This window comes from Crotalus tigris, unplaced genomic scaffold (assembly GCF_016545835.1).
Source record: "Crotalus tigris isolate CLP2741 ecotype Arizona unplaced genomic scaffold, ASM1654583v1 scf7180000017546.9332058, whole genome shotgun sequence".
Classification (NCBI taxonomy): domain Eukaryota; kingdom Metazoa; phylum Chordata; class Lepidosauria; order Squamata; family Viperidae; genus Crotalus; species Crotalus tigris.
In genome coordinates this window covers 6,340,968-6,365,884 of record NW_024096465.1, presented here as the reverse complement: position 1 = coordinate 6,365,884, position 24,917 = coordinate 6,340,968, and the positions used below count along the sequence as shown (strand labels likewise).

The 24,917-nt window shown below is 35.8% G+C and overlaps 1 protein-coding gene across 2 annotated transcripts in view; it reads left to right on the top strand.

Moving 5' to 3' along the window:
- Nucleotides 1–17,767, top strand: part of STXBP6 (syntaxin binding protein 6) — an 88,568-nt gene extending 70,801 nt beyond the window's left edge. For both annotated transcript variants that reach the window (XM_039335963.1, XM_039335972.1), the window contains exons 5-6: nt 8,591–8,748; nt 16,538–17,767. In XM_039335963.1, the coding sequence (XP_039191897.1) occupies nt 8,591–8,748; nt 16,538–16,561 (182 nt within the window). In that variant the 3' untranslated portion in view covers nt 16,562–17,767. The remainder of the gene's footprint in view (nt 1–8,590; nt 8,749–16,537) is intronic.
- Nucleotides 17,768–24,917: the final 7,150 nt, after the last annotated feature.

Sequence of the window (24,917 nt, the reverse complement as noted above, 5' to 3'; positions counted from 1 at the left end):
CAAACCTATGGCACGGGTGCCAGAGGCAGCACTCAGAGACCTCTCTGTGGGCACACACGCCATTGCCCCAGCCCCGCCACCCCCATGGCCCCCTCCTCACCAGCAGCCCCCCTGGAGGAGAGTCGCCCTGGACGCAGCCTGCATGGAGCAGCGCAGCCAAGGACCTGGCAGCTGGGCAGCGGGGACAAGATTCCGCCCTCGGGCCCCATCATGTACAGATAATGTTGTGGGGTGTGGACAGGGGGCGTGGCTGCCATAATGCTGCTGGGCTGCCTGGGCGATCTGTTGTGGTGGGCCGTGGAGGTGGTGGGTGGCCCTGCAGGCAGGAGAGGGGGGGACGGGGAAGGGGCAAGGCAGTTTTTGGGGACTCGGTATCTAAAAGGTTCGCCATCATTAGATTACATTATATATAATATATACTTCAAAGTATAGTACTAAAAATCTGTGACAAAATTAAGGTACAGGGATAACACCAAGATGCTTATTAGGCTATACATTGGTTGGATTCTACGTGACAGTGAATCCAGTAATGTAATCAGTTATCATTTTGCCATGCATGAGAAACCTAAAAATCATGTCCATATGTATCATAGAAATTATGTTGCTATATAATTCACAAATACTTTGACATGATTGATTGAGTTGGAAGGCTACAAAGCATTCACAGGGAAAGCTATAATCAGGTTCTGCAAGAAACTTAGCTGAAGAGTCTCAGAACAAAATTGAATGAAATGAAATGTATTGGTTGAATTGTTAATGTTCTGTCACTTGTCTTAGTAGTCAGCCATGAATTCATGTAAATAAAATAAAAGGAAAGAAACTAATAGAAGCTTCTAGGTGTCAGGAGCAAGACACCAGGAGCCAGGATAGTTCAAAAGCACTGCAAGTTTATTCCATGCAACCTAGAGAATCTGAATTCCTAATAGTCAGTGCAAATTATTACTAGATAAGAGTCAGTGGATTTCAAGGGGGTCTGGACTTAAGTAGGGATTCCAGACTAATTATGCTACCATCCTTGGGCTCAGCCTAGTCATCTCCTACATCATGTGAAACATTTGCTGAAACTTTTTGCAGTGTTTAAAAGAGCACCTTATTCCTTCAATATCTGAGGTGGGCAGTTGTATAAATTTGATTAATAAATAAAATGATATAACACATTATATAATCATAAAACTAATCTTTACCTGAAAAAAATCCAAACTCAGTAGTGTTACCTTTATTTAGTTATTAGTTTAAAAAATATATTTCAAAGTGTTGGCAATATAGTTTAGCTGTTCACAATTGGACTATAGAGAAATCTGTCTGATGTGTTCTTTCCTCTAATCCAGGGGTCTTCAAACTTGGCCCTTTTATGACTTGTGGACTTCCAGAATTCCTCAGTCAGACACACCGGCTGAAGAATTCTGGGAGTTGAAGTCCACAAATCATAAAAGGGCCAAGTTTGAAAACCCCTGCTCTAATGTAATCTGCAAAAGATTAGTAGAAATTATACTAATAATAAAATTGTTACATCTTACTACCCAAAACTCATGCCAGGCTTTTCTGATGATCAGTTCCTTGCAATGTTGTACCTATTGAAAGGCATTAGATACTGGAATCATTGATACATATTTTGATCAATTAAAAATATCTAGTCAAAGATTGTTTAAAACTACCACGTACATATTGTGTTGCAAGATGTTTGAATATGCATTAGTCAACCATATTTATAGTTCAACTTTGAATTCCTGTTTAGAATGGTAACATTTCATGTGCGCACACACACACACCCATACACACAGACACACACAAAGGAGAATTAAGTCTGTCTTATCCTTAAAGATAAATTGGAATGGATTGGGTTAAAAATTTCAAAAGTCACTTGCCAAGAAATAAAGAATAGTCATTTGATAATAAATGAGTATCTAGCTTTGGCAAAATAATTTACAATATTTTTGATAGAAGTAGTTTGTGATTTCCTATTGAGAATATAGCTAAAAGCTAGATATCAAGATGGTCACATAAAAATAGTTAAGTTGATTCTAAGACAAAATCAAATATAATACTAATGAGAAAAATAAAAAATAGTTCTTTTCCAAATTAACCATCATGTATATAATCTTATTTTTATCATCATTTACCTTTATGCCAACGCACTATTTTATGAGGAAAAAGAAAAAGCAATTTAACTTACCCCCAAATTTAAACATTCTCAACAAATGTATACAATTTTATCTATTGCCTACCAAAACAGGGCAAATAATATTAATAATTATTTGAAAGATAAAAAGGACAAGTATAGAAAGTGGAAAGAGGGACACATAACTAAGTCAGAATATCAGCAAATAGCCCGAGCCTGCAAAGATGAAGTGAGGAAAGCTAAAGCTCAAAATGAACTAAGGCTTGCGACCAAAGTAAAAAAAAAACAAAAAAAAGCTTCTTTCAACATGTAAAAAATAAGAAAAAAGTGAAGGAAACGATTGGTCCATTAGTGGGTGAAAGTGGTAAGAAGGTGACTAGCAGTAGGGAGAAAGCAGAACTATTTAACTCATTTTTTGCATCTGTCTTTACACAAAAGGAAAAAGCAGACCAACCTATCAAAAATAGTGCAATAAAAAACAGAATAGAAACACAAGTTAAGATAGAACACCTGTCCAGCCTAGACGAGTTCAAATCACCAGGACCAGATGGATTACATCCCAAGATTCTCAAGGAACTGGCAGATGTGATCTCAGAACCACTGAACTATATTTTTCAAAGATCCTGTAGCACTGGGGAACTACCAGAGGACTGGAAAAGAGCTGATGTAGTTCCCATCTACAAAAAAGGGAAAAAAATGGATTCAGGAAATTACAGACCTATCAGCCTGACCTCAATACCTGGGAAGATTCTGGAAAAGATAATCAAACAACGAATCAGCAAACACCTACAGGCAAACCAAGTCATTACTAAAAGCCAACACGGGTTTGTCAAAAACAGATCATGCCAGACAAACCTGATTTTATTTATTTATTTATTTATTTATGAGACTTATATACCGCTTTAAGTGCAAGCACTCTCTAAGCGGTGTACACCAGTAAGCAATGTATACATATATTTACATTGCCCCCAACAATCTGGGTCCCCTCAGATTGCATTCTTTGACCAAGTGACAAAATTAGTGGACCAGAGGAATGCTGTGGATATAATTTACTTGGACTTCAGTAAGGCATTTGACAAAGTAGATCACAACCTATTACTTGATAAGATAGAAAAATGTGGGTTAGACAGCATCACCAGATGGATCCATAACTGGCTGATCAGCCGTACTCAGCATGTGGTCCTCAATGGAACCACATCTACATGGAGGGAAGTGTGTAGTGGGGTGCCCCAGAGCTCTGGGCCCACTGCTCTTCAACATCTTCATCAGTGATTTGGATGAGGGGATAGATGGGGAACTCATCAAATTTGCAGACGACACCAAGCTGGCAGGAATAGCTTACACTCCAGAAGACAGGCTTAGGATACAGGAGGATCTGGACAGACTTGAACACTGGGCGCTATCTAACAAAATGAAATTCAATGGTGAAAAAAATAAGGTTCTACATTTAGGCAAGAAAAACCAAATGTACAGGTATAGTATAGGGGGTACCTTGCTCAATAGTAATAACTGTGAGAGGGATCTTGGAGTCCTAGTGGACAGTCATTTAAATATGAGCCAGCAGTGTACTGCAGCTGCCAAAAAAGCCAACACAGTGCTAGGCTGCATTAACAGAGGGATAGAATCAAGATCACGTGAAGTATTAATACCACTCTACAATCCCTTGGTAAGGCCACATTTGGAATACTGCGTCCAGTTTTGGTCACCACGATGTAAAAAAGATGTCGAGAAAGAGTACAGAGAAGAGCAACAAAGATGATTAGGGGACTGGAGGTTAAAACATATAAGGAAAGATTGATGGAATTGGGTATGTCTAGTTTAATGAAGAGAAGGACGATGGGGGACATGATAGCAGTGTTCCAATATCTCAGGGGCTGCCACAGAGAAGAGGGAGTCAAGCTATTTTCCAAAGTGCCTGAAGGCAGGACAAGAAGCAACGGATGGAAACTAATCAAGGAGAGAAGCAACCTAGAACTAAGGAGAAACTTCCTGACAGTTAGAACAATTAACCAGTGGAACAACCTGCCTCCAGAAGCAGTGAATGCTCCAACACTGGAAATTTTTAAGAAGAGACTGGACAGCCATTTGTCCGAAATGTTATAGGGTTACCTGCCTGAGCAGGAGGTTGGACTTGATGACCTCCAAGGTCCCTTCCAACTTTTTGTTGTTGTTGTTGTTGTTGTTTTATTATTATTATTATTATTATTATTATTATTATTATTATTATTATTATTATTATTATTATTATTATTATTATTATTATAACAGGTGCCTCCTTCAGATTTGAAAATCTGTAAGATAGCCTGTCTGCAGCTCAAATCATGCAGAAGTTGTAACCTTTTGTTAGCAATACGTGCTTCAGCAGAGAATGTTTAGCAAACACATTGGGTTTACAGAAACTGATTATTGCCTGATGTAAAGATTTGATGGAAAATTAATTATATTTTCAGACAAATGCATTTTTAAAAAAAAAAAACAAAACAACCCTTTTTATATAGCGCTGAAGCACCTAGCATCAGAAATTGAACCCAGGGTCATTTTTCTCAAAATTGTTTCTGTCTACAAAAGTGCATTTTAATTTAAGATGATTAAAATGAAATATCTCAATTGAACAGGGAGGATGGAATTTTATTTGATTCCTCATTCACTGTATCTCTCCTGAAGCTTTTCTTTGGAGAGTTGGTGGGTCCTACCGAACACTGCAAGAAGTCCTATTAGTGAAAAAAGAATTGGAATAGGAGCAGAAAAATATTTTTTCTTCATTTTCATAGAGAAGAGCATTCCATTCTGTTCAGACCATGCTGCCATTAAGCAGTTTAATATTCAACCCAGCACTCGGAAATTAAAGGAATTAGTTTGTATAAGAAATGATAATAAAAATAAAATTATATTTATACAGTCCTAAGCTCCTTATTTAAAAGTAAACATTAGAAATAAATAATTACTTAAAAAGTAAATATTCTGAAGTAGCTGTCAAGCTATTCTCCAGAGCGCTTGGACAAGAAGCAACGGATGGAAACTAATCAAGGAGAGAAGCAACCTAGAACTAAGGAGAAACTTCCTGACAGTCAGAACAATTAACCAGTGGAACAACATGCCTCCAGAAGTGGTGAATGCTCCAACACTGAAATATATAACAAATTTTATGGTTTTTTAACTTTTACAACAGAATACTCAAGACATGGGTGATCAATCATCCAGAAACAAAATTATATAATACCTCGAGTAAATACATTAAATGTTCCCTCTCTATTTCCCTCAAATAATATAACCTAGTTAACATAATCCATTTCTACATTACATTTCTATAAATTCTAATCCTGTTTTTGAACTTTATTACCATAGTCCAATTTAATCTTAGATAAACATATTATCACTTCGGGTATCCCTTCTAAAATACAAATCCAGATATATTCTAATTCTTAATCTCATAAATCATTGATTTTATCACAAATCTCTCTTATTTCTTCAGATAGCATTTAAATCTCATCCAAATAGTTATCATGTCTAAAATAAATAAATAAATAAATAAACATGTTTATTACACAAAACATCATCTTACTAACTTAACATACTCAATTAATTGTTAAATCAATTCAAATTGCTAAAAACCTCTTTCATATTCTTATTCTCATTCCATTACAAAATAATTTTCATACAAATTATTTTTCATACAAAAAATACATTCTTACTCTGTTTAACATATATATTCTAATAATCACAGATTTTCAACTCTAAATCTTAATCCTTAATTCAATCCGTATTTCTCAAAACCTTTTTAATCCATACATATAATTTTAAATTTGTCTTTTTAGTCTTATTCTGGCTTTCTTTTTATGCCAAACAAGTTTCCATAACAATGCCTCTGTTTCAGCAAATAGATCTCCCATTATTGCTTGTAATGTCATTTGGCTCAGTAAAAGACCTCCCACCCTCTGTTTTTGATGCCTGGCTTCTGTCTGCTAAATAAAATACTCGATCATGTCCAATTTTATAGTTAGTATTTGATTATCAAAGTTGTCATAATTCTCCAACAGTTGTAATTTCAAGTCCGTTTCTGTTAGTTTTGCAATTGCAGATAGTTTAGTTACAATCATTTTTTGGTCATTCAAAGTCTCAATAGGTTGTATGTAGAATGAGATAGAATCTTTAGTGTAAATTAATTCCTCTTCTCTTGCTTTTTGGTCTGTAGAATGATCAAATAGAGTCTGAAGGTCGGTTTGTAAGTTCACAGTAGAATTTCTGTTTATTATTTCTGTAGTACTCTCTCTTATTTGGAAACATATTTCCTCAGTAGCTTCATAGATTTTATCTAGTATGAGTTTACAGTTGAGTTGTAAATAAGATTTTTCCATTTCAATCATAACTAAGACCAATCCTGTTATCTTTTAATGGAGGCTGTATTTCAAAACAGTTAGTCAGTGTTCACCCCCACAAATAACAGCTGTTGAATTCTTTTCCTTTTCCTTTATGATGGTCTGAAGATCAAAGCCAATCTCATCATTAGACCAAAAAAAAAAAAAAAAAGACAGTTGCAGTTTTAAATTTCTCCACAAGATGTCCTCAGTAAACTATGAAAGTCTCTTCCAGACACCAAAAATGATATTATTAAACTCAGAGAGCTGTAAAATCTCTTTTCCGGCTTCTCATAGAGTTGTGTTTTTTTTTCAAACAAAGATTTATCCCTTTAAAAAAATAAGTCCAAGACCTAGGAAAACAATATTCTCCAGCTTAGAAGATATAATAATAAAGTTCTATGATAAGGATTTTTCCAGGGCCCCCAAGTAACCAAAAATAAAAATAGTCAATAAAAAGTTAACTTTTTTTCCCTTTGTTATGGAAAGCTCTTTTTCCCAAATAGACAAAGGCAGCTCTTTCAAAGCAGGGAAGTAATTCCAAAAGGCTTTTTACAGGAGAGTAGTTAGGCAAAGAGAGAGAGGGAAAAGTCTCACCGGGATCATCCACGATGGTTTCTTAATGCTTAGATGTTCTTTTGACTTTTGGCTGGAGCACCTAAATGATCGGCCGTGTTACTGGCTGATCTTTTCTCCGTCGACTCTGAGGAGCTGCCTCGGATCGCGGAAGGAGCTGCCTCCTCCCCCGTGATCAATGAGAGTCCTCCTCATCAGTAGTCACCCCTCCAGGGCGACTTTTCAATCCAATTAAGGGTCTAGTGGCAGAGGAAAAGCGGGCAACTAAGAGAGAAGTCTCTTCGTATGACTGCACACATTGCAACCCAGAACCGGAAGTCAACACTGGAAGTTTTTAAAAAGAGACTGGACAGCCATTTGTCCGAAATGGTGTACGGTTTCCTGCCTGAGCAGGGGGTTGGACTAGATGACCTCCAAGGTACCTTCCAACTTTATTATTATTACTATTATTATTATTATTATTATTATTATTATTATTATTTGAGATCAAAAAGGGATTTTGACACAAAAAATAACTCCAAATGGAATAAATATAGGTATAAAAATCAGCTCTAATTAACTTTATAGAAATAATTCTATTGTCAATGCTGTGACAATGGATGGTCCCGCTCTGACAACTAAGGAAATTGCAGCCACTTTTACTCAGCATTTAGCGTTCTTTTTCTGCTGTTTAGGAATCAGATATAGAAGGGGTGGGGTGAATGCTAGCCATAATAATAATGCCGCTTTGTGGGAACTCAAGGACACAAACCGATAACATTTTGGGAGGCTGAGGAGCTGGAGAGGGAGCCCACGTTTCAAGCTAATTGGAGAATGTGATTTATGACTGCTGGGGGGGGGTTGGAATTGCAACTTGTTACTTTGTATCTGGGGGAAGAGAATTTAGTTTCGGGTTCAACTATGTAGTGCTGTGTATCCTAATAAAATGTTCTTTAAGGAAGAATTCTTGCCTTGAAGTTCTTTTGATGGGTTTCATTTATAGGAACCCTGACATCTATATCCACTTATCTTGGGGTAAACCTTATTTTGCATATTTGGGCTTCTGCATAGAAATGTATTGTATTGGGGAATTGTATAAAGAAAACTTGAAAAAGAAGTGTTGGAAGAGGAAAATGTATGATTGTTGGATACAATGCAATAGTAGAATTTAGAAAAGAATAGAGAGATTTTCCTGATAATAATCCTTGTATGGTTTATTTTATTTGGAGGTCAGCCTATATGATTTCATATTACAGAGTGGGAAACAAACATTCTCTCCCTAGATTAGGAGTGTCCAACCTTGGCAACTTTAAAACCTCTGGACTTCAACTCCCAAAATTCCCCAGCCAGGTTTTTTAAGTCCACAGGTCTTAATGTTGCCAAGATTGGATATTCTTGCCTTAGAGCCTAAAGCCATCTTTGTTAGAATTACTGCAACAAAGTCATTTGCATCAAGTGAAGTTAAAAAAAAAAATTTCCATTCATAATTCATCCAGGTTTCGCTATGCTACATGTTTCAGAAAATAAGACATGCATTCCAACCACGTGTGATGTGTTTCAGGAAACAGCATATTACATTCGGCAGCAGACAGCGTGACAAGTGCAGTACAGAAAGCAAGCCAGGCTTTGAATGAGCGCGGTGAAAGATTAAGTCGAACTGAAGAAAAGACAGAGGACATGAAAAACAGCGCTCAGCATTTTGCAGAAACTGCACACAAGGTATTCCTTTAAGTTGGTATTATCATATTTATTTCTTCTTTTTCTGTTGTATAAACACTCATGAAACAAGTAACATTCAATTTAAAACAATAATATCAGTATGAACCAGGCTGCAAGGAGATAACTTAATATGGATATGACAGAGTCCAAGTCCAACTATTGGCTAAGTTGGCACTGAAGGAAATATAATATTGTATTAGATATTGCTCCCTCAGTATTAAGATCCGCTGATATGACCCCACATCAAATCAAGTTGCTTTTAATAATTTTCCATCTTGACACAAAATACAATTGAGCCTGTGGATACATCAAATCTGTTCTTCTGAAAATGGATAAGCTCTTGAATTTAAAGTTGTCCTATTTCAAATGGATTTGTAACTGGCTGACAAACTGTGGGTATGTCAGCAGCTGTGTGCTCTAAGAAAAATTAATTGCTGCTGAACATGCTTTCTTTTAAGAAAACTTATCCACTCTTGTTTATGTTTCATTTAAGTGGCCACTCATGATCCTGAGATTCCTCAGAGTACAGTTTAAAAATCACTGCTTCATAATAAATAATAAGAATCCTACAGAACGGGGCAATAGTGATAGCCATTCATAGGCTTTATGAGATACTATTACTGACTGAGAATATTTTTATGGAGTAATTTAAATTATGGATAGGTCTGGGTTTAAACTATTAAGGTGCTGTTTTATAGCATTCTTCTTCATGTCACTCATTGTTACATTGTTTTCTATGCTGCATTCAAGTAGAATATTGTAAGCTACAACCCAGGAACTTACAAATATCAAGCATTTCACTTCATTTCACTACATTATATTTTCATAGATGCATAGAGTTGGAAGATATCTCAATGAAAATCTATTCAAACCCCATTGGTAGTGCAGGATCCAGTACAGCATGTCTCACAAATGACTATCTGCATATGTTTGAAAATCTCTAGCAATAGAGACCTTACCATCACACACAGTTGACAGATCATATATTGTGGGCGGGACAATCCTTCTGATGTCTAGCCTGAATCTGTTCTCTCATATTTTTAACTTATTGACATCTGGGTCAATATAGAATAACTGTTCTCCTTTGTTTGATAATTCTTCAGATATTTGAAGCTATTGTTTTATATCTCTCCCCAGTCATCATTCCAGTAGGCTAAACCTATCTACTGTAGATCCTTTTAACTGTTCTTTATAGGACTTGGTTTATGATTCATGGTAGCTGTCCCCTGAACTTGTTGCGACTGGTCACTGTCCTTTTTGAACCATGGTTGCAGACTTAGACACAATGGATCCACTACATATGGTGGTACATTTTCTATTGCTAGATATTTTCATATGAGGTCTTACCAGTACAAAGCAAAAAGGCACAATTACTTCTCATGATCTCTGTGTCCTTATTAATACATTTTCCTTTTTAGCAGCCGCATTATATTATCAACTCATATTTAATTTGCAACTACTCCAGACCTCCAGAGACTTTTGACAGATTTCCCCCATCCTATATTTATGCCTTACATTTTTGCCACTCTGATATATACTGTAACATTGTATTTATGCCTTTAAAAATATAAGCAGTACCCTACTGGATCAGATCCCTGGCCAATTTAGTCCAGCAGTCTGTCTTCACAGTAGCCAACTACCTGCACAAATGTACCCAATAGTCACATCACAGATAGCCTTCAGAGGCCATCACACTTCCATCAGGGCTCTCCATGAATAGATCCAACCCATTTTTGAAGCCAGCCAAGCTGATAGTAAGTGCCACATCTTATAGTACTAAATTCCAAAGTTGAATTATATGTTATGTAAATTCCATCCTATTCATTTCAACCCATTGTTCAATCAAAATGGAGCTGGAGGGCACCTTGGAGGTCTTCTAGTCCAACCACCTGCTCAAGCAAGAGATCCTATACCATTTCAGATAAATGTCTGTCCAGTCTTTTCTTAAAAACCTCCTATGGTGAAGCCCTTACAACTTCTGAAAGCAAGCTGTTCCACTGGTTAATTATCCTAATTGTTAGGAAGTTTCTACTTAATTCCAGGTTGCTTCTCTCCTTGATTAGTTTCCATCCATTTTTTCTTGTCTTCTGGTGCTTTGGAAAATAAGTTGATCCCCTCTTCTTTATGGCAGCCACTCAAATACTGGAATACTTAGTCCTTCTTTTCTCTAGGCTGGCCTTACCCAATTCCTGCAACCATTCTTCATATGTTTGTTTGCAGGCTTTTAATTATAGTAGTTGTTCTTTTTTTCACTTTTTCCAAAGTCTCAACATTTTTTTAATGTGACCAAAACTGGATGCAGTATTCCAGGTTTTATAAAGCAGTACTAATACTTCACATGATTTTGATTCTATGCCTCTGTTTATACAACCAAGGATTGTATTAGCTTTTTGGGCTACCGCTGCACACTACTAGCTCATGTTTAAGTGATCATCCACGAGGACTCCAAGGTCCCTCTCACAGTTACTGGTTTTGAACCAGGTTTTGCCTACTCTGTACAAGTATCTTTGGTTTCTCCTGCCTAAGTGTAAAACCTTGCTTTTCTCCACATTAAATTTCATGTTGTTGGGTAGGACCCATTGTTCAAGTCTGTCAAGATCTTTTTGGATCCTGAGCTTGTCTTCTGGGGTGTTGGCTATTCCTGCCAGCTTAGTGTTATCTTTGATTTGTTGAGTTACCATTCTATTCCCTTATCTAAGTCATTTATGAAGATATTGAAGAGTAATGGTCCTCATTCTGCTCTTCTAGTTCCTTCAGTATGTATTTCTAACATATTGTCAGAACTCAATTTTTCCTTTCCTTGATTTTGCATAAAAGATTGTATCTTAGAGCAGACATTATTGAAGAAGCAAGTGTATTTCTGTTTCCACTGAAAGAACATACTGGCCTTAGAAAACTTCATAAATTGGGATAGTATTAATTAAAATTTCCCATCCTCAATGATAGGAATATCTCCCTCGATACCCAAAGCAATAAAAGAGGAAATAAAGAAAAAAAAAGATCCTCAATGAAAAAGTGCTGTGCTTTTCTTGAATTTTTAATATTTACAGCCAAGTCTGAATCATAAACATTGATGATGAGATGACAGCTCTCAAGCAATATGGCATGTGTTTAGATGGATAGAGACAGAATTGGCATTTACTGGCAAATGTCAACATTTTATTAATAGAATTAACACTATGAAAAAGTAGCTAATTTTCAAAGTGTTTCACTTGATATTCTTCAAGCATCTAAAATTACTGATTATTCATATAATAAAATATAGTGGATAAATTGAACCCTCCTGAAGGCCAAGATGATGGGCCTGTTTTCCCTATATGGTCCCTGTATGTCCTCATACTTTATATTTCATTGGCTTGTGTCATATGCCAGGGAAATCAGGAAATCCAGTCAGTTCAAATGAATATGAAGGTTTATTGCAAGCTTAAGCTTTCTACAAGAACCTGAACTACTAACAGTCAATGCAAATTGATGGTAGATAAGAGTGTGGAATTCAAAGTGGGCTGGACTTAGAACTCTTGTGGGCATGAAGAGACTCAAGACAACATTTGATTCCTCCCTCGGGCTCAGTCATCTACCACATTCTGTGTGATGAGGCCACCCTTTCAGATAACAAAAGACCTATCTATGACTATTGTCTCTAGTTTCTTAGTTTAATTATTAGTTTCTCTAGTTTCGTCTCTCTACTCTTTATCCCCATAGAATTTTATTTTTAAGCACTTGGAGTAGAACCCAAGCATATCTTTCCATTAGCAGAAGCAGTTTCAGCTACCAGAATGGGACATAATTTTGCCCTTTCTTCTACTTTTTTTTAAATATCATGGAAGTGGAAAGCTGGAGACTTCTCATTCATTTGGGGAGATGTAAAGAAAAATCTTATTGAATTAATAGAAATGTGACACATTTGCAACATGTAACCCAATCCAGTAATCAGGTTTGAAATATCTTAGCTTTTCCCCATATTGTTGGTTCTTCACTGGGCAATTGTTTTTCAGTACATTCTTTGATATTTTCACTCAAATGTATCAAAATACATATGTCAGAACTATTATCTGAATGATCCCAGAGTTATATTAATTGCAATGCAAATCATATTAACTTTGAAGTAAATCCAAATATCAGTTATTATGTTTGAATAACCATCATTAAAATAGTAGAAAATCTTGGGTGGCTGTAGATAGTAAAGTACAGTTGTGGTTGTTCAGTCACTAAGTCGTACCTGATTCTTCACAACCCCATAACACACCAGACTCCTCTGTCCTCCACTATCTCCAAAGTTTGCCTAACTTCACGTTCATTGGGTCGATGCCATTATCTAACCATCTCAACCTCTGTCATTTCCATCTCCTTTTGCCTTCAGTCAATGAGTCCCCTCTTGCCATTACATGGCCAAAGTATTTCAACTTCAGCTTCAATATCTGTCCTTCCAAAGAACAGTCAGGGTTGGTTTCCTTTAGGATTCACTGATATGATCTCATTTCAGTCCTAGGGACTCTCAAGAGTTTTCTCCAACACCACAATTCAAATGCATCAGTTTCTTCAGCGCTTAGCCTTCATGATGATCCAACTCTTGCAGCCATACATAACTACAAGGAAAACCATAGCTTGGACTATACAGACTTTTGTCAGCAAGGTGATGTCTCTGCTTTTTAGTAAGCTGTCTAGGATTACTTTCTTCCCAGGGAGCAAGCATCTTTTAATTTCATGGTTGCAATCATGGTATGGTGACAATACTGATATGGAATATATTGGCAACTGAAATACCCAATTATGAAGCAAGATTGTTGCTTCCAGATAAACATCTATTTGCTTCCTATAATTATAATTTCTATCATTTAGTTATGGATATTTATTGAAGAAAAACATTCAAGATCTCCAAATACTTTAGAACATTTTTGAGATGCAGATTATTTGAAACACATCACACAATTCATAATTAAAATAACAGAGCTAGGTGTTTCCTAGTTTATTTTACAGCCACAGAATGTAAAAAGAAGAAGAAGAAAAATCCATTTTAGACCAACTTGATGTCTAAATAGTGTGTCCAGGCTTGTGGCACGAAAACTGGAGAGAAATACATGTGAACAGGATTCAAGCTGTGCCTGTATCTTATACTGTCTTAGAGAATTCTGTAGGCAAAATTAGTAATCATCAGACACAAATGTCAAGCTGCAACTAAGATTTCCCGAAAATTTATGGTAGGGATCTTGTAATACTATAACTGACTCAGCTATGGCTTGAACACAAGCCTTTTTCCTATTTGTGTTAGTTTCTGTATCTGTTTCTCTCTCTTTCTATCCTTCTCTCTCTCTCTCTCTCTCTCTCTCTCTCTCTCTCTCTCTCTCTCTCTCTCTCTCTCTCTCTCTCTCTCTGTGTGTGTGTGTGTGTTGTATATTTGTATTGCCTTACCAATCTGCCTGGCAAAAAAAATCTTAAAATTAAAATGTTTGCAAATTATGATATGGACATAAAATGACTTCAGAATCACTGTTGCAGAAGCCAATTATTTATACAAATTATTGGGTTATATGTGGTAGGAAATATTTATCTGTGAAATGCCTGAAAGTAAACCTATACTGGAAAAAGACTCTGAAAATTTATGTTATTTTTTTCTAAAAAAAAAAAAAAAAGAATATAAGATAATTGTTTGTATTTTTTTCTTTAATACTGGAGTCTATTAAAAAGCATTGCTTCAAAAGAAATGGCAAAAATGCTATGAGACATTTTTGACTCCTTGAATCGCACTCTTTAAATGTTGTAATGAGATCTTAGATTGCTTTATACTAGGTGACTGCATGTCAAGTTAATTTTGCAGTTAAGTAGGGGAGATGTGATGAGAGATATTTCCTGGCACTTCTCAAGAATAAGCTGTGCTGTGCGCATCTAAAATAGCCAGATGAACCCTTGCCAATATAACTGAAGCTGATAATTGAAAGATGCAGCTGTTTACTTGCCTTCTATTCTGATTATTTCAAATATTCAAGTAGAAGAAAAGAAAAATATTGTAGTAGATGGGAATGGCTCTTCTTTAGCCTACAAATGGCCCGGTTTCATTCTCAAACACCTGAAAATGGAGCCAACAGGACAAAAAAAATGGTTGACTTCACCTACTGATGCAAGTAAATGCAAATATTAATTGCTGATATTTCCAATAATTGATACAAGGATTATGCTTTAAAAACATATACCAGGCAACACAGCTAACACTAAATTAGATGGTCAAATGATATTATATACAGCTTGGTAATTATAAGAAGCATCCCTTCAGCTTTAGTGTTACTTTGAAAAGACTCCAGTCCTATTCTCAAGGCCAAATATTAAAATATGTGAACACTGTATTAATTCTATCACTACTGCTTGCAACACTGGCAACTTTGCTAAGAATTTGTCCATATTTTGAATTCTTTTGTGACTGCATTCAGAAAATCCTCCAAAGGATAGTTTGGGAAAATGTGATTATGACAAAATGTTTTTTTCCCTTTCCTTGAATGGTTCCAAGAATTGAATCAGAATAACAATAACAGAGTTGGAAGGGATCCTGGAGGTCTTCTAGTCCAGCCCCCCATTCAAGCAGGAGATCCTATATCATTTCAGACAAATAGCTGTCCAAACTCTTCTTAAAAATCTCCAGTTTGGAAGAACCCACAACTATTGGAGGCAAGCCATTCTTCTTATTAATTGGTCTATCAGGAAATTTGTCCTTAGATCTAAGTTCATTCTATCCTTGATTAGAGTCCAAACTCTAATCTTGTCCTGCCTTCAGGTCCTTTGGAGAATAGGTTGGCCCCCTCTTCTTTATAGCAACCCCTTAAATATTGGAACACTGCTATCATATCATCCTTAGTCTTTCTTTTCATTAAAATAGACATACCCAATCCCTGTAACCCTTCTTCTTTATTTCTTATATGAATCAATCTGGTATGATAACGTATCCAGAAGCTGAAACTATGGTTTATACTAAGTTTGCACCACAGAGTTATATGTAATTTGGGTTAGGTCTGCGCTCGAACAAGAGCGAAGAAAAACTACACTTCCTTGCTTCAATATAGTGTTTCTTTAAGTTAGAATTGGCTTAAAATATCTAGAAACCAATGTGTTTTTAAATAGCACTTCAGATTGTTGTAAATTCAGTATTGTTTAGCACTAATAATGTATCTTTCCTTGTTTATCCTAATTCATTTTCAGCATGTTTGAACTGTCATTCAAACAGAGTAGAGTTCTCGACTTATGACTACAGTTGAGCCCAAAAGTTCTGTTGCTAAGTGAAACATTTGTTAGGTGAATTTTGCTCCATTTTATGACCTTTCTTGCCACAGATGTTATGTGAATCACTGCAATTGTTCAGTTACTAACACGGTTGTTAAGTGAATTTGGTTTCCCATTGACTTTGCTTGTCAGAAGGTTACAAAAGGTGATCACATGACCCTGGGACACTGCAACCGTCATAAATATGAGTCAGTTGCCAAGCATATGAATTTTGATCACGTGACCACGGGGATGCTGCAATGACTGTAAGTGTGAAAAACGGTCATAAGTCACTTTTTTCCATGATATTGTAACTTTGGTCACTAAATGAACCTGTAAACCAAACTAGATGCCTTACTTTTATTTCAGTATCATTAGCTCTTAATATAATAGCAAGAGTAAGTTTAATTTTTATTACAGTTCTGCAGACATGATTCTATTTTGCTTTCTATTTTCAGTATTTTTCAAATCCTAAGAAATCAGAGTTGTGGCTAGAATTGCAAATAAGTATCTTAATATGTTCTCTTCTTTTTCCCCTCTGCAGCTTGCCATGAAACACAAGTGTTGAAAATGGCTGTGTGGAGATCTTTCTGAATGGAACTGCAAAAATAGAATTGCCCATTTTTAGTGAAAAATGCAAGTCTATGTCTCTTTTTTCCAACAATTTGGTAATCGGTAGTTCCAATTGTCATTAGGAAATTAGTATTCCTACTTTTTCTATTGCTAGGCCATTCAGCGTCTGTCTTTTTTTAATATTTAAAATGAGATGGTGTTAATATGTAAATTGGACCAAAGGATATACTAAACTGCACTGACCTGCAAGAATCTATTGTTCCCAATGTTGTGTAGGAATACAATATTTTAGCTTCAAGAAAGGTAATCGAGTCACAGTGAAATCCAGTAATTGTTATAGAGTTGTTTCTTAGAGCAAATGTTGAAGTAAAAGTGTTCATAACTTTTATCACTGGGCAACAAAAATAAGTTGCTGGGAAAAACAGCTTGACTTCTCAGTTCTGCCATTTTTAGCAAATTTATTTTGCACATGTCATCACTAGCATGGTGAATTTGAATTTGAATTGTCCATCATGTTGTCAACACTGTTTAAAAAAAAATCTTTTTCTTATGGTCTGAGTTTATTTTAATGTTACCAAAAACACATTAGAAATGTTAAGGAAAAGCTGATTAAATCTATAAATACTTCAATATTTTATCTGGAATCTAAAATGTCCTAAATAAACATTATATTGAAACTGTTTCAAGAAATAATACATGCACAAACACTATTGTAAGTTTTTGGAATTCTTCTATTGATCAGCATGCTTCAATTTTATTGTTCAAAGTAAGACTTGCTAGAATTTTCCTTAATAGTGTAATCTGGACCTGTGAAGACCAAAATTCAGTCTAATCTTTGCAGTCACTGGATCATAATCATACATTATAATTAACATTATTTACAATAAAATATTCATTTCCACTTTTCGTTTTACAAAACACAAATGTTTTCTTGTTTGCCCAAAAAAAAAATCCCTTAAGACAGATTTTTACATGCACTGAAGCCCTCTGGATTATTCCTGGTTTTCATCTTTCTAATGCTAGTCTGGGAGAGTTCACATAGAACATTCAGTTATAGATGGTTATGTCAGATTAGTTGAAACTCAAGTACTTTGGCCACCTAATGAGAAGGAAGGACTCACTGGAGAAGAGCCTAATGCTGGGAAAGATTGAGGGCAATAGAAGAACGGGACGACAGAGAATGAGGTGGCTGGACGGAGTCACTGAAGCAGTAGGCGTGAGCTTAAATGGACTCCAGAAGATATTAGAGGACAGGAAGGCCTGGAGGAATGTTTTCCATGGGGTCACGATGGGTCGGACATGACTTCGCAACTAACAACAAATGTCAGATTTCTCAGCACACAGTAATTGGAGTGGTAATGTAGAAGCATTAACTCCCAACTTTCTTTGTGGAGATGAAGCTGATTAGGGAACTTTTTCTTCTTTTAGGACTGAATTTATGTCAGACCTAAAAGGTGAATGCACAAACAATGCTTAAATATTTTTACCACTCTATTCAAAGTATCCCCCAAACTGCCTTCTATTGCAGTTCTAATTGTCACCCATGAAAAAAATATATGACCCATGTAAGCATGCCAGGATTCTATCCAGAATTTTAGAGATTCATTATAAAATTCTGCATAGAATCATGGCAAGCATAGCCTGTTACATTACATTACATTACATTACATTACATTACATTACATTACATTCCCAGAAAACTTTTGAAAGCTTGAAATTTTCAGTGTTTGAAATTCAAATGTCTAGGTCCAAAAAAAAAAAAAAGCTTATACCTACAGGGTCTAATATTTTTTTCATGGGTGACAATTAGAACAGCAATATAAGGCAGTTTGGGGGATACTTTGAATAGAGTGATAATTCTTATGGGAAATCACTTTTATATTCTCTCATGTATGTATAATTATGAACCAAGTGAAAAAAAGCAGTTTTAGTATAGATAAAGAACTAAATCATTATGGAGAGAAAGCATCCAATTAACTGCATATTGTATTCCATCATAATGTAAACAATTTAGATATTCTAATTATCTTTGTGAGCAACTCTACCAACTGACAATAGCACAGGTTTGATAACCACACAGACTTCCATCATGCTATGGTCTATGTAGCATGTAGCATGTGGGCTACATTTGATTATAAGTTTACTTAGAAGTTGTTTTTAATTTCCTGTGTTAAATCATTTTTAATGTATTGTCGTTATTTATTTTGCACATTTAAAAAAAATCATCTCAGTGATGAACCTGGCTTTTTGTCAATGCAGGATTTTGTTTTGTTTTTTCACATGCCAAAAACTAAAACTCTCAAGTCATTTCATCAACTTGATACATCAGAAACTAAAACCTAATTTCTATTTCTACTATTAAGTAAATTTGAGTTACGTGATGTTTCTTAGGATAATTAGAAACAAGTGTGCTTATACTGAAAATAAAAGTGATTGTATTAAAAATATCCTCCTGAAAAAATGATGTAGTAGTCAGTTATGGTGTTAGATATTTGTGTATATAAATTATACAATAATTCAGGTTAATATTTCATATTAAAATGTATTTGTAAAAAGTAGCAAGATCAATAGTTTCATTATCACCTTTTTAAAGTTCTGCAAAGAATAAAAATCACAAATTATTAGACCTAAGATAGTCATACCTGCAAGATCAGCCTCATTCTGTGGCTAGCAACATGTGCATTAATGTGAAAACATTTAAAGAGTTTTGCTCTTTAAATGAGTGAACCTAAAGCACATTTTATTTTAATATGCTAAAATTGTCAATATTTTCTGTTGTCCTGAAGCCATTTAACTTTTATGCCACACTAAAATAAACATAGTTTACTCCATTGCTATATTTCACAGACATTATTTTTGTCATTTATAATTTTAGTCATTAATTAAAATATACAAAAGTATACAAACGTATACAAAAATATACAAAAGTATTAATGACAGAGAGCCTTAAGGCAGGATATAATTCCCATACCTATTTTTGCAGCCATCTAGAAGGACCCCTACCTTTGAAATTCACTTTTGATAATCTACCAAGTTAAGTTTTAAAATACTGTAGATGTGTTAATGCTTTGGAGGCTCTTGTATCACTCCCTCCCAGGACCACCATCCTCCCCATTTGAAAAAGGGCTGAATGTTTTTCCTCACAGACTCTGCCATTGTCCACACACAACTATCACATTCCCTGTGGCCCTCAGATGCTAGGTACAGCTCTTAGTGAAAGGGGAGAAAAATAATCCTTATCTATATTATTTGAAGAGGTAGGATGGATGTGAATTATAGCTACACATGTTGAATCCACGTGCATTCATTTTTTGGCTTACATTATTTTAGGAAAAGACAGCTCTAATCAGTTATGTATAAAAGCATATCTTGAATGCATAAATTAGCTATCATTAATGCTAAGTCTCATTGCCATAATTTACCTTCAGATAGCCATTGCAACAATTGACCTTATTGGTTTCAAGTAGCTTCAAACTCACCATAATGCACAAAACTACATGAAGTGTGTGGCTGATTCAGCTTTTTCTTTGCCTTAGATCCAGTAGGGCCAAGTTTTCTTTCTGTGGTTACTAAACCAATAGTGTAAGTCTGTGTCTACATTTCTTATTTAAACTGGGCATGGGCCATTTACCTGGACCTCTAAATGATCTTTATGGGCCATGTGCAAAAGTGATCCTCTTCTGCTTTTCATGACTTATACTCTTTGCATAGACTAAAATGTCACCATGATTTTATTTTGCCTGTATAGTATATAAAAGGCAACTTATATAAGGAGGGCCTGCACACACACACGCATGTTAAATGCAAAGTGAAATAAATGTGCACCTCAGCAAAGATATCATATGTGCAAATTGCCTATGTTGTTTTTATGTTGTGCGCACGTACGTGTACTTGTATCCCATGTAGCTTTTCTAAGTTTCATCTGACCTATTTACAGAGATTGCCTCTTGTGGGACCTTAGCTTTAATCTTTCCTTCCTTCCTTCCTTCCTTCCTTCCTTCCTTCCTTCCTTCCTTCCTTCCTTCCTTCCTTCCTTCCTTCCTTCCTTCTGGCAGAAGTGCCTAATAAAATACTAACATATTAAAGGTCCATAAGGAATCAGCCATTCAAACGAAGATTTCATGATTTAACTTACTGTAGATATGCCTTAACAAAATGATTAACACAATGCTGGCTATAGGTTTTAATAATTATTTCAGAAAGGTGACTGACTATGAAGAATGTAATTCTATTCTGTGGCCTGATATGTGTTCAGTTTTTTGTAGAACAACTTTGTTGTTTAACATTGTCGTATTTTGCATTGCATTGTTTAGAATTGTTTTGTTTTTCTTGTATCTGTATTGTAAACATTCATTTTGCTAAAAATATATTTAGCCATATGCTACAGGCACATTATTAGGTTGTTTCAGCCATATACTCTCTCTAAAGTTAAAAACACTGCAGCTATAATTGTTCCCAGGACCTACATAACATTGCTGAATGTTGAGAATGCACATTGCAGTCCCACTCTTAGCCTAGGACTACTTGGACTCATGGATAGAGATGCTGGTTGTATACAATTTATATTTTGGCAACATTAGAATTTATTATATGCAATATTTTGGTTTTCATTGTACTGTATGTAATTCATATCAAATTGTACAATTACAATTCAGTTTTCATAATAAATATTTTATTAAGTATGTGAATGTTGAATTTTACTTATAAATGTGTAATGAAATTAGTTTAAATTGTGAACTGGATTATTGGGGAAAATGGTAGTTATAAATTGGCAAGTATATACAGTACATTTCAATCATTACAAAAACAATGTTCTGGGCTGAAAGTCACACTTGGCTTTTGAAAGTCATGATAGGAGACACATTCTCAAGGATAGTCTTGGTAGGATGAAAACTAAGGATAAATATAAAATTAAGTCAAAATATAGTTTATGTAATTTCTCCACTATTTTCATTTCCATTAACAACTTTAGTGCAATTAAAAACTTTTGTTAATGCTCTGATATTTCCAAGAAAAGTTTTCAGAGTTAGTTTGTAAACATGGGGGCCTGCAGAGGAATCAAAATGGCTATAACAGCAAGCAAAGCCCCATGTGCAGCATACACATTGCACACAGGCAGAAATGGAATGGAGCTTCCATCTTGTGGTCACATGCAACATTCTGACATATTTTGATAGCCTATAGATGCCACGGGACATAAAACTTCTATTTCTGCAACCCAGAATTAAACTATGGCAGGTTATGGGACAGGTTTTTCTTTTTTTAAAGTATTCAGGAATCTTCTGGACCAGAAACAAGCACTTTCAGCCTTTGAAAACTTTTTGTATCCTTAGCTCTGAAGACCATACTCTGTAATTTTTTGTTAAATGTTATTTATATAGAATTTTTTAAAATCATGTTTATAAATAAATAAATATATACATAAATAAATAAATAGGCTTCCGTAACATAATTTTCAGTCCTCACAATCTTTTCATCTAAGGATTTGTGGCATTTTTCATTGTTCTTTCTTAAAATGATAGAATCTGCAGGCTAGCTTCTTAGATCAGTGATTCTCAACCTTTCTAATGCCGTGACCCCATAATACAGTTCCCCATGTTGTGGTGACCCCCAAGTGGGTGTGGCCACTAATAAGAGGGAATAGGACAGCTAGGGAAAAGGGAAAAAAATGGCGGACAGCATGGTTTGGTGACCCCCGTGAAATGGTCATTCGACCCCAAATGGGGTCCCGACCCACAGGTTGAGAACCACTGTTCTTAGATCATTGGGGGGGGGAGACCAGAATTACAATATCTGAGGTTTTGTAATAGCGCTTTTGCATTTTCATTGAAAAATACAGTTCTAGCAAAGCAATCAACCCCCTCCCCCCTCCCCCCAAAAAAGAATTAAGTGAACACTGACAAGGAGGGAGTTTGATACAGGAACCAGAATATTTTATCATTTTGAGGCTATTATGAAAAAGGACCTGGGAATAATTTGCTGGTACAACTCAGAAATTGATATGATTACTCAAGACCTTCAGTGGTTCACATTTGTAGACCTGTGGCCAAAGCGCAACAGACCACACAGAGGAAAAAATGTTTGCTTTGACAATTACACATAAGTTTTTGTTTTGTTTTGTTTTTTTGTTTCAAGGCAGTTCATCCTTCCACAAATTTGCTCACTCATTTCTGCTGTTTTAGTTGATTTGGAATTTGCACATGAGTAATTTATGATTTGTTCCACCATCGGGTCCTGGCTATGTTTTTGCTGTTATAATTGAGTTCCTCTGCTTTCTTGCTGCCATAACATCTCTGCAAATTGTACTTCTGGAGATGGAGCCATGTTATATGTCCTGAACGCAGAAGCCTATAGTTCTCTGATGAGAGAGTCATGTGGTTTCAAAATTATAAGGCTGGTAAACTGAGCAAACAAGAACCACTTGGATTTCTGGAAAAGATTTTATTGCTAGTAGTGTAATTTAACAGAATCTTAAAACCCTGCTAAAACAATTCTTCAGGTCATCTTAAATATAGCTTAGTTAAAATGGAGTTATTCTGCATCTCTTTCTCACCCTAACCCCTCATCTGGGGGTTGAGGTGTCTGTTTTGCAGTGACACTGTTACGTTCTCCATGTTTGACATTCCAATGACAGTTGCCTCTCTTCACAAGAAACCATTTGCTGCATAGTTCTTCTGGTAATATGCCAAAGTGAAAGCTGCCCTCAAACTTCAGACCATATATTAGCAGAATCGCTTATTTAAAAGAAAAGTGAGATGACTAATGCCTGTTATGAGTCTATAATATATGCATTAACAGTAGAAGCTCAGTAGGCCGTATGGAGGGATTATACCAATGATGGCGAACGTTTAGAGACCGAGTGTCCAAATGGCAACCCAAAACCCACTTATGCATTGTCGGGTGCTGGGTGGGTGTGGCCATTGGGTGGGCGTGGCTGCGGTGGTAACAGCAGACTGGGTGGGACTAAAAAGTTCAATCAATCAATTCCAACTTTGCAAGATCTTTTTTTTTCCTGCGAGAAGTTGAAATTGACTGATTGATTGAACCTCTTTTTTTTTGCACACGGCAGCAGAGGCCTAAAGCGAAAAGGTTTTATAAAACCCAGCTGAAGGCCTAGGACTGGGGTGAGGGTGCGCATGCCCACAGAGAGGGCTCTGGGTGCCGCCTCTGGCACCCGTGCCATAGGTTCGCCCCAGATTATACAATACGTCTGTGGTTTTGTGCCTCAGAGATAACCAAGAACTTCCTGCTTTATTCAGTCAACCCATCTAGAGTACTAGCTGCTTTGTAATCTCACTTGCATTGTTTAACTGATGAACTCCATGAAGAAATCCTTTTAGTTTGTACAAGAAGACACAGAGCCAAGCATATTAAAAGAAAAACCCTGAGGATATTTCCAGTCAAGTGTTTTCACCATGCAACTATAATGCTGTCCAGATGTCATCTTCCATTGTTACCTATCATGTATTTACCATTCTTCCTTCCTGCAAAATAAATACATACATACAATGTGTTATGGAAAAAAAACATGGAATTGCCATGTAATGTCTTAATTAGTTGTATTAGACTTTTCCGTCTGGAAACATCATATCATTGTATTACATAGAATCTGTTCTCCTTAAATAGAAATATATGCCAAAATGTAATATGAAATGTTTAACGTGACATGTTCCCCAGCAAGCAAATATGATATGATATATATGATATTAAATAATTATTCTTTAATGTATGGGTTGAAACTTTAGGAGTTAAGAAGTCAGTCACATGCAAGTGAAATGAGTAATAGCAATGGCACATAGTCCTATATACTACTTCATAGTGCTTTACAGCCCTCTAAGCAGTTTACAGAGTCAGCATATTGCCTCCAACAATCTGGGTCCTCAGTTTACCAACCTTAGAAGGATGGAATGCTGAGTCAACCTTGAGCCGGTCAGGATCAAACTCCTGGCAGTGAGCAGTAAGTTAGCCTGCAATATTGCATTCTAACCACTGCGGCACCACAGCTTATAAATTCAACTACATTGATTCAATAAATAAGTAAATCTTGCCAGAAATTTTTGACTCCATACGTATTGTATAAATGCATATGATTGAGGCCTTGCATTGCAATAAATGTTTACTCAGAAAAAGTGAGCCTTATAACTTTATTCAGACTTATCAGGTAAATGGATGTACAATTTCAGCCTTAATTACACTGAAGCAAGAAATAAATTAATCCCACAGTGCTAAATTAACTCCATGTCACTAGCTAGCACAGTCATTTTTTTCTTGTCTTGTAAAAATTCTGTCTTATCTTCAGATGAGGCTTCCTACTAAAGCTGTAAAAACAATTGGGTTATCACCTTTCCCTT